The following is a 13,130-nucleotide window of genomic DNA, read 5'->3' on the forward strand; positions in this document are numbered from 1 at the left end:
CGTTCTTTGCCAACTCTTGGGGGTTTGAATGTTTGAAATTTTATTTTCAACTTTGTTGTACTGAAAATCAGACTGCCCGTTTTTTTCTTTCTACCCCTTTTCAGAAAGGCCTAAAGAATGTATTTGATGAAGCAATATTGGCTGCCCTGGAGCCTCCAGAACCGAAGAAGAGCCGCAGGTGTGTGCTGCTATGAACATCTCTCCAGAGCCCTTTCTGCACAGCTGGTGTCGGCATCATACTAAAAGCAATGTTTAAATCAAACTAAAGATTAAAAGTTAAAATTCGTTTTTGCAATAATGACAAATGCCCTGCACCTACCCACATGCACTCATGTGAGACAAGGCCCGTAGGTATGGCCCCTTCCCCCTTTCAGTACTAGTTAATTTTGAGTAATTGTGTATTGTCAGAAAAGTGATCAGTACTAGTTTTTGTTTTGTCGTTTCAAAAAAGTTTTTTTTTGTTTAAAAGCAAGGCATGCTTGTGATGACTCTGTAACAGACTAATTTGGGTTGTTGAAGCTGCTCCCGGGTTCCGCTCAGGAGAGTAATCTGGGACATCTAGGTTTTTTTTGTTTTTATCTTGTTTTTTTTTTTTCTTTTTTTGGGGGGGTAGTGTGTGTGGGTTTTTTTTTATTTAGTCATGTTTTTTTAATTCATTAACCATTGGACAGCCCTTAAGGGGAGGAGGACGGATTGATTCCACATTCCACTTCCTAGATCTAGTGTAGAAAACATGTTCCCCACCTGGTGCTCTTAGGAAGGAGTATAGTAAATGCCTCATTTAATAACATACTCCTTTTTGAAAGTTGCCTTTTCTCTCCACCCTTGAGTAGGTCCAGTATTTGATGAAACTCGTGAAAGTGGGTGGAACCTGTCTTGCCCCTCCTCTTTTCTAGGATGCACTATATATGTGACTGTGACTTGCAAGGAAATTTGTTTGCCATTTGCTGATTTTTTTTGAAGTTAGTTTCTAACTTCTTTCACTGATAAATGAAGAAAAGTATTGCACCTTTTGAAATACACCAAATGGATTGAGTACGTAATTAAACATTTTTTTCCCTGTCAGTCATTGTCTTATATGCTTAGCATAGATGTGCAGCTTAATAGTGTATGATATGGTGTTCCTAGAACACAGCTGAAGACCTGGTGTATGGAGGAAATATGAGGGGTGGTGCTGGAAGACAGATGTTTATGGAGTGATTCACATCCTCTTTCAAGTTATGAGGATGGAGACCTGCTTCATGAAGAAGCTGGGGGGGGGAGAACATTTAACAACACGGGGACCAGTTAGGGGAATCCCCTTATTTCTGTTTTGCATATGAGGAACCCTAGAGCAGCCAATTGAGGCTCTCAACTTTAATAAAAATCATGGAGAGAGTCTTATAAAGACTCGTCATAAGTGTTAATAGGGATTTTATCAGCTTATTTTGGTTGCAGTTTCCAATTTTTAAAAATGTTTCGGTAATCTTCTCCACCTTCCCCAAATCCTGATTCCTGTAGATTCATTAGTGTTGAACCAGTGCTTTCTCATGTCTCAATTCTTTGTATCTGCATTCTTTTCAGATGTATTAAACAAAGAAAAAACCCTTCACAAGCCAGCCTGGGGGTTGTTATTTTTCCCTCCGCCTCTTACTTTTTAGATATTTAGGATTGGGAACTTGACTCTTATTAGCATCAATTTCTAACAAATTTCAGGATAAAGTTTTAAAGTTTTTTTATTTTTATGTACTTTATTTCATTTTCTGGCATTCAGTTTGAGATAATGTTTTTCCCTCCATATATTCAGATTTGTACCATCTCCTCTAAGTTTGGCAGGTAGCCTACAAACTCCTTCTCTTAAATACCAAGTGGGTTCATAATAGTTCTTAGTGAAGAAATGTTCAGGAAGCTCACTCACTGCTCATGTTGTTGGAAATGACAGCACACCTCTAATCCATTGATTAGTTGGAAAACAGCCAGTTTTCCGGATCAGTGGTTTTCAAACTTTGCCGCTTACTGGAGTGCAGCTTGAGCAATGGGGTATTTAAAAGCTTTCCAGGGATTTCCAAAATGCAGCCAGGTTTGAGAACTGCTGCTCCTAGGTTGTTAACCCAAACTGCCTCTGTCAGATTCCAGATTCTGTGCTGTGAATCTGAATATGGGACACATTTTCTTTAGGTGACAAGAATGATTAATTTACCTTAAGGGCATTGTACTGATCTGTATGAGAATCCTCGAAACTAAGAACTGTTAATCCAGTTAATAAGGTTGATACAGTATAGCCTCATTTTGATAGTTTTCTATGTGGAGTCATTTGGTTTGATTCCATACTGTGCTAGAATTAAGCTGGTTGGTTGAGAAGGGGGTAGGAAAAGTCAGTTCTAAGCTTTACTGTTTTAACCAGTGGGTCTTACTTACTCCTTGTTGACCGGACTAGGGAGAGATGCTGGATCGTGCTTTGAGACCCTGGGGAGCAGGGACTGTGCATCCCTAGTTCTTAGTACAGTGGCATATAGGTCTATCCTGATAATTGCTATATCCTTGGCCTAGAGCAATGTTTGACACATAAGAAATGGCTCTAAGAATAGTCGTTGGGTGGGTACATGATTTCAAGAATGAATAAATGAAATAAAGCAGGTCACGTAGTTGTTGATGAATTATCTACACATCAGAAGAACAATGGTGACAGGGAATTGATTGAAGCTAACATTGTTTTCTAATTAAATATTTTTAATTTGACTTCCACATATCAGAAGAACATGGCTGGCAAATGGGTGAAGCTAACATTGTTTTCTATTTGACTTAAACTTGTCTGTCATCTTGGTTTAGTGAGCCATACTGCCCAGGGGTGTGATCTAGAGGTTGAAAAAGGGTTATTTAAAACAGTCCTTAGCAGACTTAACTTGTGGCAAAATTTACAATATTTAGGCTAATACAACACTAACACATCACTGGTTTTCTAAAATATCAATGTTTTACTTAAGGTCTTAGAAATAGGTTCTGTAGTTTGTTAAAGTTGTACCCTTAGAGCTGGATTTTATGCCAATAGGGGAATGATTCTAAGGGGAATAGAGGATTGTGGTATGAAAGGAACAATTGCAGTATGTCGTTTATTCTAAGGTATATTTTTCCTCGCATTTTCCTATTATAATCAGAATATCTGTTAAAATTTGTATATTTAATGTAGTACTTGTTTTTTTGGTTCTGAAAAGCTGTCATTAAATCAATGGTGTCTTCTAATTGTTATCTTCACAGAACAGATAAAATAATGGTATTTCTTCATTGTTAGGTTTTTTTTCTATTTATTATGTTTTTTTTTCCTCCTCCCATTTTGATGTTATTGGTGGTTATTTGGGTGCTGAGAGCTAAGAAACTCTGGTATACAAGGAGCTTGCTCCTTGAGAAGGATTGGAACTTAATCGTGGCTGGGTACAGCTAACATATGTTGGGAATCTGGTATATAACAGTGGGGAAAGGACAGCATTTCACCAGGAAGTAGCAACTCCGTTATCTTTCCAGAAAGGGTGAGCTCTTCATGGTTAGGGTATCTCTGAATGATTTGTGAGGGAAGTAGCTTTAAATCACATTCCTAATTTAGCTCTCCTTGTTTTCTGTAAGCCTTACACCGAATTCCCCCAACCTCAGAGCATGGTGATTTATCTACATAGAACAACAGAAGACCTGACCTCATTATTTTCTTTCCAGGGCTGTTTAAATACTTTGTTTATATATTACTTTGAGTTTTTTCCAAAATGCCCCTACCTTTCTTTTAACTTTCATTTTATTAGCTATTGCTGCCATAATGTTTCATTACAAACCACCCCGACACTCAGCGGGTTACTGCAAAAAGCATTTATTTTTCTCACACGTGGGTCAGTTGGACTTTGCCTCCAGGCTTCAGATTGGGCTCAGGTTGGCTCTGTGTTTCTCATTCTGGAACCTGGCTCTAGACAGCAGTGGCTACCCAAGAGTGGACTTCTCATGGTGAGCCTGTTGAGCTGAAGAGGGTGCAAGGGCAAGCACATTTAAAATTTCCCACGTTCCATTGCCCAGAGGGTTCCATATAGCCAAGCCCAAAGTCTGCGCCACTCATTCGTTCATTCATATTTAGTAAATTTAAAAATAGATTTTTTTTTTTTTTTTTTTTTTTGCTGAGGAAGATTCACTCTGAGCTATCTGTTGTCAATCTTCCTCTTTTTGTATGTGGATCACTGCCACAGCCTGGCCACTAACAGACAAATGGTGTAGGTCCGTGCTTGGGAACTGAACCTGGGCGGAGTAAGCTGAAGTTAACCACTGGGCCACCTGGGCTGGCCCTAAAAATAGATTTTTATAAGCATTTAATAAGGCTCTGAGGATATAGCATAGAATAAAATAGATATGGGCTCCTGACTTCTAGTCGGAATTTTCTTTCCCTTATAATTTTGATAGCTGTCTCTTCTTGAATAACCATGTGGTCTCATCCCACTTAGAATGGCTCTCAAGAGAATAGAAATCTTGTCTGTGTGTGCATGCCCATGACACACATTCATTTGTCAGAGCGCTTGTTCCGTACTGGGCACTGGAGACATAAGAGAATGACAGCCCTAACTCAGCGTGCCCTCTGGCAGGTAACTTTCACTCTCCTGTACTTAGTCATCTTTGAGGTCTCAAATGCAAGTCAGGTGCCTTCCCAACAATTAATGGGAAGCTTAAGAAAAATTTCCTCTGTGAGTCTGAATCTATAGGTATGGGATGGGGGACCTGGGAATCAATCTAGTTTTTTTTTGTGTGAGGATTAGCCCTGAGCTAACATCAATTACCAATCCTCCACTTTTTTTTTTAGCTGAGGAAGATTGGCCCTGGTCTAACATCATGCCCATCTTCCTCTACTTTATATGTGATCTGAACCTGCGAACTGTGGGCCGCTGAAGCGAAGCGTGGGAACTTAACTGCTACGCCACCGGGCCGGTCCCTCAGTCTAGTTTTTAAAAGCTCCCCAGGTAGAACTTGGATTAGCTGTGTTTGGGGACCAGTGCACACCTCAGTGATTCTTAACTCTGGCTGTGTGAATGTCTTCTAAGGAGCTCATTTAAAAAAACCAAAACAAACAACGCCTGGGGCCATTTTAGGCAATCTCTGCCTGATCTAAGGGCCTGGGCATCACTTATAATTTTTTTCAAAATTTTTTTTGAGGGGCACCACTTCTTTAAAGCTCACCCACTTATTTTAAATGTGCCACTAGGTTTGAGAACCATGGCGTTAGATGATCTCTTAAGGTTTCATTTATATCTGACATGAATTTGAGAGTAATTTTGGGCTATAAGTTTTTACAGCTTTGTTTTTGTGTGTGTGTGTGTGTGTGTGTGTGTGTGTGTGTGAGGAAGATCAGCCCTGAGTTAACATGCATGCCAATCCTCTTTTTTTTTTTGTGAGGAGGACCAGCCCTGAGCTAACATCCAATGCCAATCCTCCTCTTTTTTGCTGAGGAAGACTGGCCCTGAGCTAACATCCGTGCCCATCCCCCTCTACTTTATATGAGACGCTGCCACAGCATGGCTTAACAAGCGGTGCGTTGGTGCGTGCCTGGGATCTGAATCGGCGAACCCTGGGCTGCCGCAGTGGAGCGTGTGCACTTAACCACTTGCGCCACCAGGCCGGCCCCTATCCTCCTCTTTTTTTTTGCTGAGGAAGACTGGCCCTGGGCTAACATTTGTGCCCATCTTCCTCCACTTTATATGGGACACTGCCACAGCATGACCTGACAAGCGGTGCATTGGTGCATGCCCGGGATCCGAACCCGGGCTGCCAGCAGAGGAGCGTGTGCACTTAACCGCTACGCCATGGGGCTGGCCCCACTTTGTTTTTTGAAGAAAGAGGTTTTCCAAACTTGTGGTCCCAAACCAGCGTTCAGTTCTTGACTCCTTAATCAGAGAGAGGGTTTGCAAAGTTCATAGTCATATAGTCTTATTGGTGAACTGGCACTGAGATAGTTTGGGCAGGCTCCTAAGTAATTAAATTACTTAGGCAGCAATTTGAGAGAGGGCAAGTATTTGAGTTGTAGAGATCAGCTAAGATTTTCTAAGTCAAAGCTAGAATGTAGAGGAAGGCTGTATTTCCCCAGTAAGTTCAAGAAAAGTATGCTATACAAGTTTCAGTGGAGATGGATATCCTTTCCATTCTTCTCAAGAATATTCTAATTCATCTGCAGCGAGTACACAGACCCAAATTCTAAATAGTGTAAGTTAGTGCTAGAAATGAATATAAAATTAAAGTGGTTCCAAGAGACCAAATTGAATTGCTGCTAACTTTAAAACAAAGTCGCATTGTTCCTCTACTGCAGATGCTGCAACCTTACCCCCCCCCACCGTTATTTGTCAGACCTTTGGGCAGAGTGTGGGCCAGTGTTATGTGGTTTTATTTCCCCCTTTCTTGTCAGTGAATATATTGTTCCAGGTGGATTGATTTTTTTAGGTCTGAGTGATTAAACAGGTAGCTGCTTCCTTTTGTGTTAGCTTGATACTGATGAGTTAATATTTGATTGGATAAGATCTTAGTTTCTGTGTCTTGGTCTGTGGTTTAGCTGTAAATTGATGCAAAGTTACATGGCCAGTCTTCTCAGAGGCAGGAACTGGAGAGAAGTACCAGTGTGGGTTTGCAAATATTCAGTGCTTTTGAGCCATAAGCCTTGAACCGAACGTTCTTTCTTAACTCCCTGATCATGGGCTGTTAGGGCATAGACTTGCGAAGGTGAGAATGCTTGTGCCAATACTATGCTGTCTGCTTCTTGCTTCTTTTAATCTGTTGAGCTTCCTTTTAACTCTTTGCTCTTTCTGGGAGAGCTAGCCCATGCACTTCTTGGATTGTTGAGATTAGCTCCCCCTAGTGATGAATTTAAGTTAAGACTCTGGCAGTTGAATCCAGGATGCGCTGTACCTAATATCTAGACACCACTCCTTACGGGGTCTTGATAGATGACAGGAGGGTAGGGAGAAGGTGGTGAGGCAGAAAGGAATAGAGGGTGAGTCAATACGCTGGTAGACTGGGGAGACTTCTGAATTATCTAGGAGAGGTTGTTAAGCGTCAGTCTGAGAATTCACAGTCAGTCAAAATTTAAAATCCAAGATGGTGGTGTCTGCTGTAGGGAAATAATTGCCCTGAGTCTTGACTCTCGCCTTACTAGCTGCTTGATCTTGGATAGGTCAGTGAATGTCCCTAAGCTCCATTTGCTTCATCTGAAATTAGGAATAATGATGATATCCACATCTCAGAGGTGAGTGTGAGGATTAAGTGAGATCATATGTGTGAATGTATTTTGTAAACACAAAAGTGCTATGCAAATATTATTACCAGTTACTAGATTTACATTGCAATGGGAAGAATTTAGTTATGTGTAAGGAAGTTTTTATTCATATCATTCTGACATGTTACTCAGTGTACGTTGGAGATTTTGTGTTTTAGTAATTATAGGAGTACATATTCAGTATTTATAGAACTAGGATGTTAGAGCTCCAGAGAGTTTAGAGCTTTCTTTAAGAAGAACCTAAGACCCAGAGGTGGGGTTTCTCCCACGCTTTTTAATTTTATAGAAGTACTTCATGTGCACAGTATGTTATATCCAAAGAGCTCTAGATGTTTCATCTCTGTAATTGCTTTGTCTTTTTAGTACCCCTGGGAGGCAGGGAAACGAAAAATCTCTGAAGATCATGTCAGCCAAGCAGTTTCCCCTGTGTCCCAGAATTACCAGGACAGGTTGTCTTAGGTTGGCCAAATCTCTGAAGCTTGAGGATCTTACTGGTCCAAGCCAGTTTATAAACATCAAGGGATAAGAAATGTTCAGAAGATGTTATTATATTAAGAAATACAAATCTCCAAATGCTTTTGTTTTCTGTAAAGTCACTTTAGCAGATGTTTATTTAGTACTAAGAGGCCCTCTGTTACATAGCAAGGTGGATGGTGAGGATGGTTCTAGTAAGAATAAAAGTAAAGGAGAGTAACTGAATATACTAGGAAGAAGAGAAATCATATTTAGTTGTGTATGTATATTTTTGGGGGTAGGACAGGGAGAGGGGTGAAATCAACAAAGTCTTCTCGAAAAAGGTGACATTTTTGGTTGTACCTTGAAAGATGGGTCTGATTTGGACATGCAGAGATATATAGGGGTGAGGGTGGGGTCAGATGGATGAGTATGGATTTCTGGGTGGAAGGAATGCGAATAAAGATGGGAGGCACCTGGCATGTTTGGAGAGTAGTTGGGAACCCTATTTAGGAGTAGGTGTAGTAGGAAAAAAGCTAGCTCTTAAGGGCCCCTGCAAACAAGTGAGTGAATGAAAGAGGGAATATTAATCACACCCAGGGAGGGCTCTGCTTTAATTACTGAGGATCATAAAAGAAATGGAACATACTCTTTGGTGAAAGAATAGCTATGTTGAGTACTTAGTATGTGCTTTGCACTGTGTTAAACACAGTATTATCACATTTAGTTCTCAACAGCTCTGTGAAATTGATACTACAAGTATCTTTATTTTATGGATAAGGACTCTGAGGCTCCATAATTGCTTAATATCTCTAGCCAGAGTTGGAACTCAGGTCTGTCTGATTCTGGAACCTTTGTGCTTAACCATATATGTATCTTGTGAAAATAAAATGTATATGACTAATTATAAAGCTGAAGATTGTAGTTCAAGCATCACATAATGCCTAGGGCAAGCATAGCAGTATAAAAGGCTTCACCCAGAATGACAGCTTAATTGGGTAGGAGCTTTTTGAGGAAGGTGACTTTAGGAACAGTTATAGCATGAGAGAAGGATATCCTTTTCCTTTCTGTAGCTTTAGAGGATCTTGAGGTGCTTTTGAATTTGGGTGGTCTGCCCCTGGAGTCTCTGCTCAACTGCTCTTTTTTCCATTATAGCAGCCCTGTGAGTTGGCTGAGTTGGCAGAGCAGGGTTTGTTGATGAGAAAGCTAGACCTTAGTGAGTACCCAAGGCCAAGGGTACAGTGGGAGTGCCAGTTCTGGAACCTGGCACCCTTTCTCTTTTCTGTTTACCATCGCACAGAATGGCCTTTAGAATAACATCATTGTTTTCCATCTATCTAATGTGGACCTGGTGAGGAGAAAGGAACCCTGTTATTAGGTAACAAAATCTCATTAGCTTGACCCAAATAAAGGAAGGTGAGTAAGATTCTGGAGCTACGTCTTCTCCCCAAAGGTTAGGGGTCCTCACACTGTTTTCAGTTCAGGTACTAAACTCATAAACTTCAAATCATGTTTGTATTAGTGATATCACTTGATCTTCAATACAAGCCTGTAAGGGAGGCAGGATAGATGATATCATTTGTCAGATGGCAAGGCTGAGGTTAAACAACTTGGCGTTGTGATGGAAAGTGCATGCATAGGCTTTGGATTTGAGTTTTGGCTCTGTCACTAACTTGGTCTTTGACCTTAGGCAAATAACTTAAACCTTCTGAGCCTTGCAATTCTCTGCAAAATGGAAATAGCTATACTTACTTTATCTGAGAGTTGTGAGGGTTAAATGAAATGCTGTATGTAAAGCAGTTAGCACAGTGCTTGGCAAGTAGTAGGTACTGGGCAGTAAATGGGATGGATGGAAGCTGTCATGATCATCCCCATTGCCATTGGCTCACTTCAAACCAGGGCCAGAGAACCCCGTTGGCTTCTGGGTCTTAACACTGCTATACAAGTGAGGGGCCCTCAGCCCCATTGCCAGGAATAGGATAAGACTTTCAGGGAGCTTGAGAGTATGTCATGTTCTCCCTTACCTCTCATCTCTAACCAACTCTGTGATAGGGCTGGACATTTGTCTGGAGCTCCAGACTCATAGGGGAGCCTCAGTGCCAGCTTCGTGGACCCCCTTTGTAAAGCTCTGTGAGATCTGCACTGGTCTGATGGGAGAGAGATTTTTGGCTTAGTTCTGAATCTCTTACTGCCTAAAGAACTGCTCCCTTTTCTCCATAATTTGAGGACTTCACAGTTGTATTGTGTTAGGGAGTTGGGTGCATCCCTTGGCAGCTTGTGAAGGCCGAGCAGGCACCTGTGAATTCTTCACTTGCCTCATGTGAGAATGACTTTACTGCATGTGCTGAGTTGCGGTTATCTCAGCTGCTACTATAAAATTCTCATCTTGAAAGCCAGACCATTCTTTCCTTAGCCCGTAGGGCTCTCGAACCCTGGTAAATGTAGTGTGACTGAAGGGAGTCCTGGTTTCGCTTTTAGCTTGCATTATGGTGTTTGCTGTTATCTCTTCATTTCTCCCATGGTAGTAATATGACTGCTGGTAAAAGCTCTGGATTGGGAGCTGGAGACCTAGGTTCTGGTTGGGGCACCAGAGTTTGAACAAGTTGCTGTACCTCTTTGGGTTTCAGTTTCCCCATGTGTAGATACAGTGGTTTTCTGTTCCTTTTTGGTTTGTGTCTTTTTAGCAGTAGACCTCTTTTTTTCCAAAATAAAATCTTACATAGAGCCCCATTAGAGAAACAGAAGAGGTATTCTGTGAAACAGAGCTGCTATAACTGAAGCAAGCCCAGCAGTTTTGCTCCCCTTTCCTTGTCCCAAACATAGATACACACTCTGTGCACCCCTGTGGGACCTCTAGGGCTCTGCCAAGAGATGTGAACACCACTGGTGCAGGATCATCTCTACAGCCTTAAGAACTTTTTGCTGTTGACAGGTAGTTAATAAAAATCTATGAAACCTATATATTAAATATACCAGTAGACTATTGAGGCTTCAAGAAGGATTAGGTTTTCATCAATATATTTGAGAGGTTCTAAAGTTTGGTTCAGTCTATAGTGTTTTGTATATTGCAGTGTCCAGTAAAGACTGACTTGGTTTTTGCTTGTAGGATAAATACCCGCTATTAAGTTTCTTAATAGTGGCAGACATGGTATTTCCCTGTCTTATGGACCACTTCCTTCTGAGAGTACCAGTAGGATCCAAGCGTTAATATAATTCAGTAGTGAAACTGGATCCCTTTACAGATATCTCTTCTTGTAAGTATCTTGGCATTCTCCATTACAATTTATATGAAGTAGAACGTTTGTTGTTATTTGTGTTTTGGGAATCATTCTAGTGCCAGTTCCATACAGAACTTTTTCATTTTAGAGAGAAACAGTGTCGAATAATAGGAAAGGCACACATACTTTGGAGTAGAGGGACCTCATTGGAATTAGATTCTGTCAATAACTAGCTGTGTTTGAGCAATTAGTGTACTTGAGTTTTTCAGTCTTGATTTACACATCTGTAAGTTGAGCCAGTAACCCCAGCTCACCTTTTGCCGAGTTGTCATAAGGATTAGCAATAACGTATCTTCAACCCTGATGAATGTCATTCAGAAGAAGGGACAAGGATTGGTCTGTTAGGAAATTCCTACAGACGAGCATCCGATTTTGTAATGTTAATGGGTTCAAAATGGTAAGTCACCCAGTGTGATTTGGAGTCACACACAGTGGATTTACTCTTGCTTAGGCCTTTATTCATTTCAGGGAACACTTGTTTATACCTCATCCATTTTGCAAGGGGCAGTATAGAGTAATAACATGGATTCTAGAGCCAGATTGCCTGAGTTTGAGTCTTGGCTCCTCTGTTTACCTGTTATATGATCTTGGGCAAGTTATTTAACTTGGATATTTTTCTTGTGGGGATAATAATAGTACCTGCCTCCTCAGGAGTATTTTAAAACTAGGGTGGCAAATCCCTATTCAGTCCTGTAGAAAGAGAAAAAAGCACACAGTTGGAGAGAGAAGGTCTGGCAGTCTGGTACTAGTGATACAGCTAAAAATTTAGCAAGAGTGTATTTCTACTTTCTGATTATAGACATCTTTTCTACTTCATTTAAATGTGCTGTTTGTTTTTTAAACAAATGAGTATTAGCTATCACAGGTTTTTGAGGAGGGTCTTGTACACCTGGAAGAGATCTAAGGTTATCTTGAGTCCCTCATTTCACACATGGAGAAGGGAAGGTACTTGCTCACAGCGCATTTAGTGGTAGAACGAACCTGGAATCCTGCAGACAGTCCAGGACTTTGTTACACAGCAGAGGATACTCACTTTTTTATTTTTATTTATTTTTTTGCTGAGGAAGATTAGCCCTGGGCTAACATCTGTGCCCATCGTCCTCCACTTGATATAGGACGCCACCACAGCATGGCTTGACAAGCAGTGCATCAGTATGTGCCCGGGATCCGAACCCCGGGCTGCCGCAGCAGAGCGCGCGCACGCACTTAACTGCTACGCCACTGGGCCGGCCCCAGGGATACTCACTTTTTTAAAAGACTGGAGGGGGCCGGCCCAGTGGTGCAAGCGGTTGGGTGAGCGTGCTCCACTGCGGCGGCCTGGGGTTCGCCAGTTCGGGTCCCGGGCGCGCACCGACTGACTGCTTGTTAAACCAAGCTGTGGCAGCGTCTCTTATAAAGTAGAGGAAGATGGGCACGGGTGTTAGCCCAGGGCCAGTCTTCCTCAGCAAAAAAGAGGAGGATTGGCATTGGATGTTAGCTCAAGACTGGTCCTCCTCACACACACACAAAAAATAAATAAAAGACTGGAGGGGCCACTCTTGCTAGTGAAGACTAGCAAAACTTAGTATTTAATAAATTATAGGAAAACAGGAAATCTGCAAACATGGGGGAGTTTTTCCCCAGAGGATGTGGGCCATCAGACTCTCGACTAAGTGCTTGGAAGACTGAAAATGAGGAGAATGATCAGTGAGGCGAGGCTGATAGGTAGGAATTCCAGAGAGTAGAGTCCTCAAGCCAGGGCTCACAGGAGATGGTGTGTTCCTCATGTCTTGTACAATGGGCCTGGCTTGTGGAATGTTACCCCAAATGATAGACCTGCTATTTCCATTACAGTAGTGGGATCTTATTCGTAACCCTTTTACAGGCAATTTAGGGTCAGAATAGCTAAGTAACTTGTCCAATATGAAGCTTCAAAATGATCAAACCATGGTTCAGCTCCAGAGCTATCTGATTCCAAAGCCAGTGTATTTCTCGCAGTGCATGCTGCCCCCCAAAGTGTGAATGAACGTTTTCAGAAGGGATGCGCTCCCGCTGGAGCCACGCTTTAGGAGGACCTCTATAAAAAGAGAAAGGACCAGACCTGGAGGCGGGCTGCATCTGCCCTGTCTTTCTTTCCTCGAGGCAGTGGGTGTGTAGAT

At 41.7% G+C, this 13,130-nt stretch overlaps 1 protein-coding gene across 2 annotated transcripts in view; it reads left to right on the forward strand.

The window, feature by feature from the left end:
• Nucleotides 1-1,065, forward strand: part of CDC42 (cell division cycle 42) — a 48,831-nt gene extending 47,766 nt beyond the window's left edge. For both annotated transcript variants that reach the window (XM_058553169.1, XM_058553170.1), the window contains exon 6: nt 105-1,065. In XM_058553169.1, coding sequence (XP_058409152.1) covers nt 105-194 — 90 coding nt within the window. In that variant the 3' untranslated portion in view covers nt 195-1,065. The remainder of the gene's footprint in view (nt 1-104) is intronic.
• The last annotated feature ends 12,065 nt before the right edge of the window (nt 1,066-13,130 follow it).

The sequence above is a fragment of the Diceros bicornis genome, chromosome 13 (genome assembly GCF_020826845.1).
Source record: "Diceros bicornis minor isolate mBicDic1 chromosome 13, mDicBic1.mat.cur, whole genome shotgun sequence".
Taxonomy (NCBI): domain Eukaryota; kingdom Metazoa; phylum Chordata; class Mammalia; order Perissodactyla; family Rhinocerotidae; genus Diceros; species Diceros bicornis.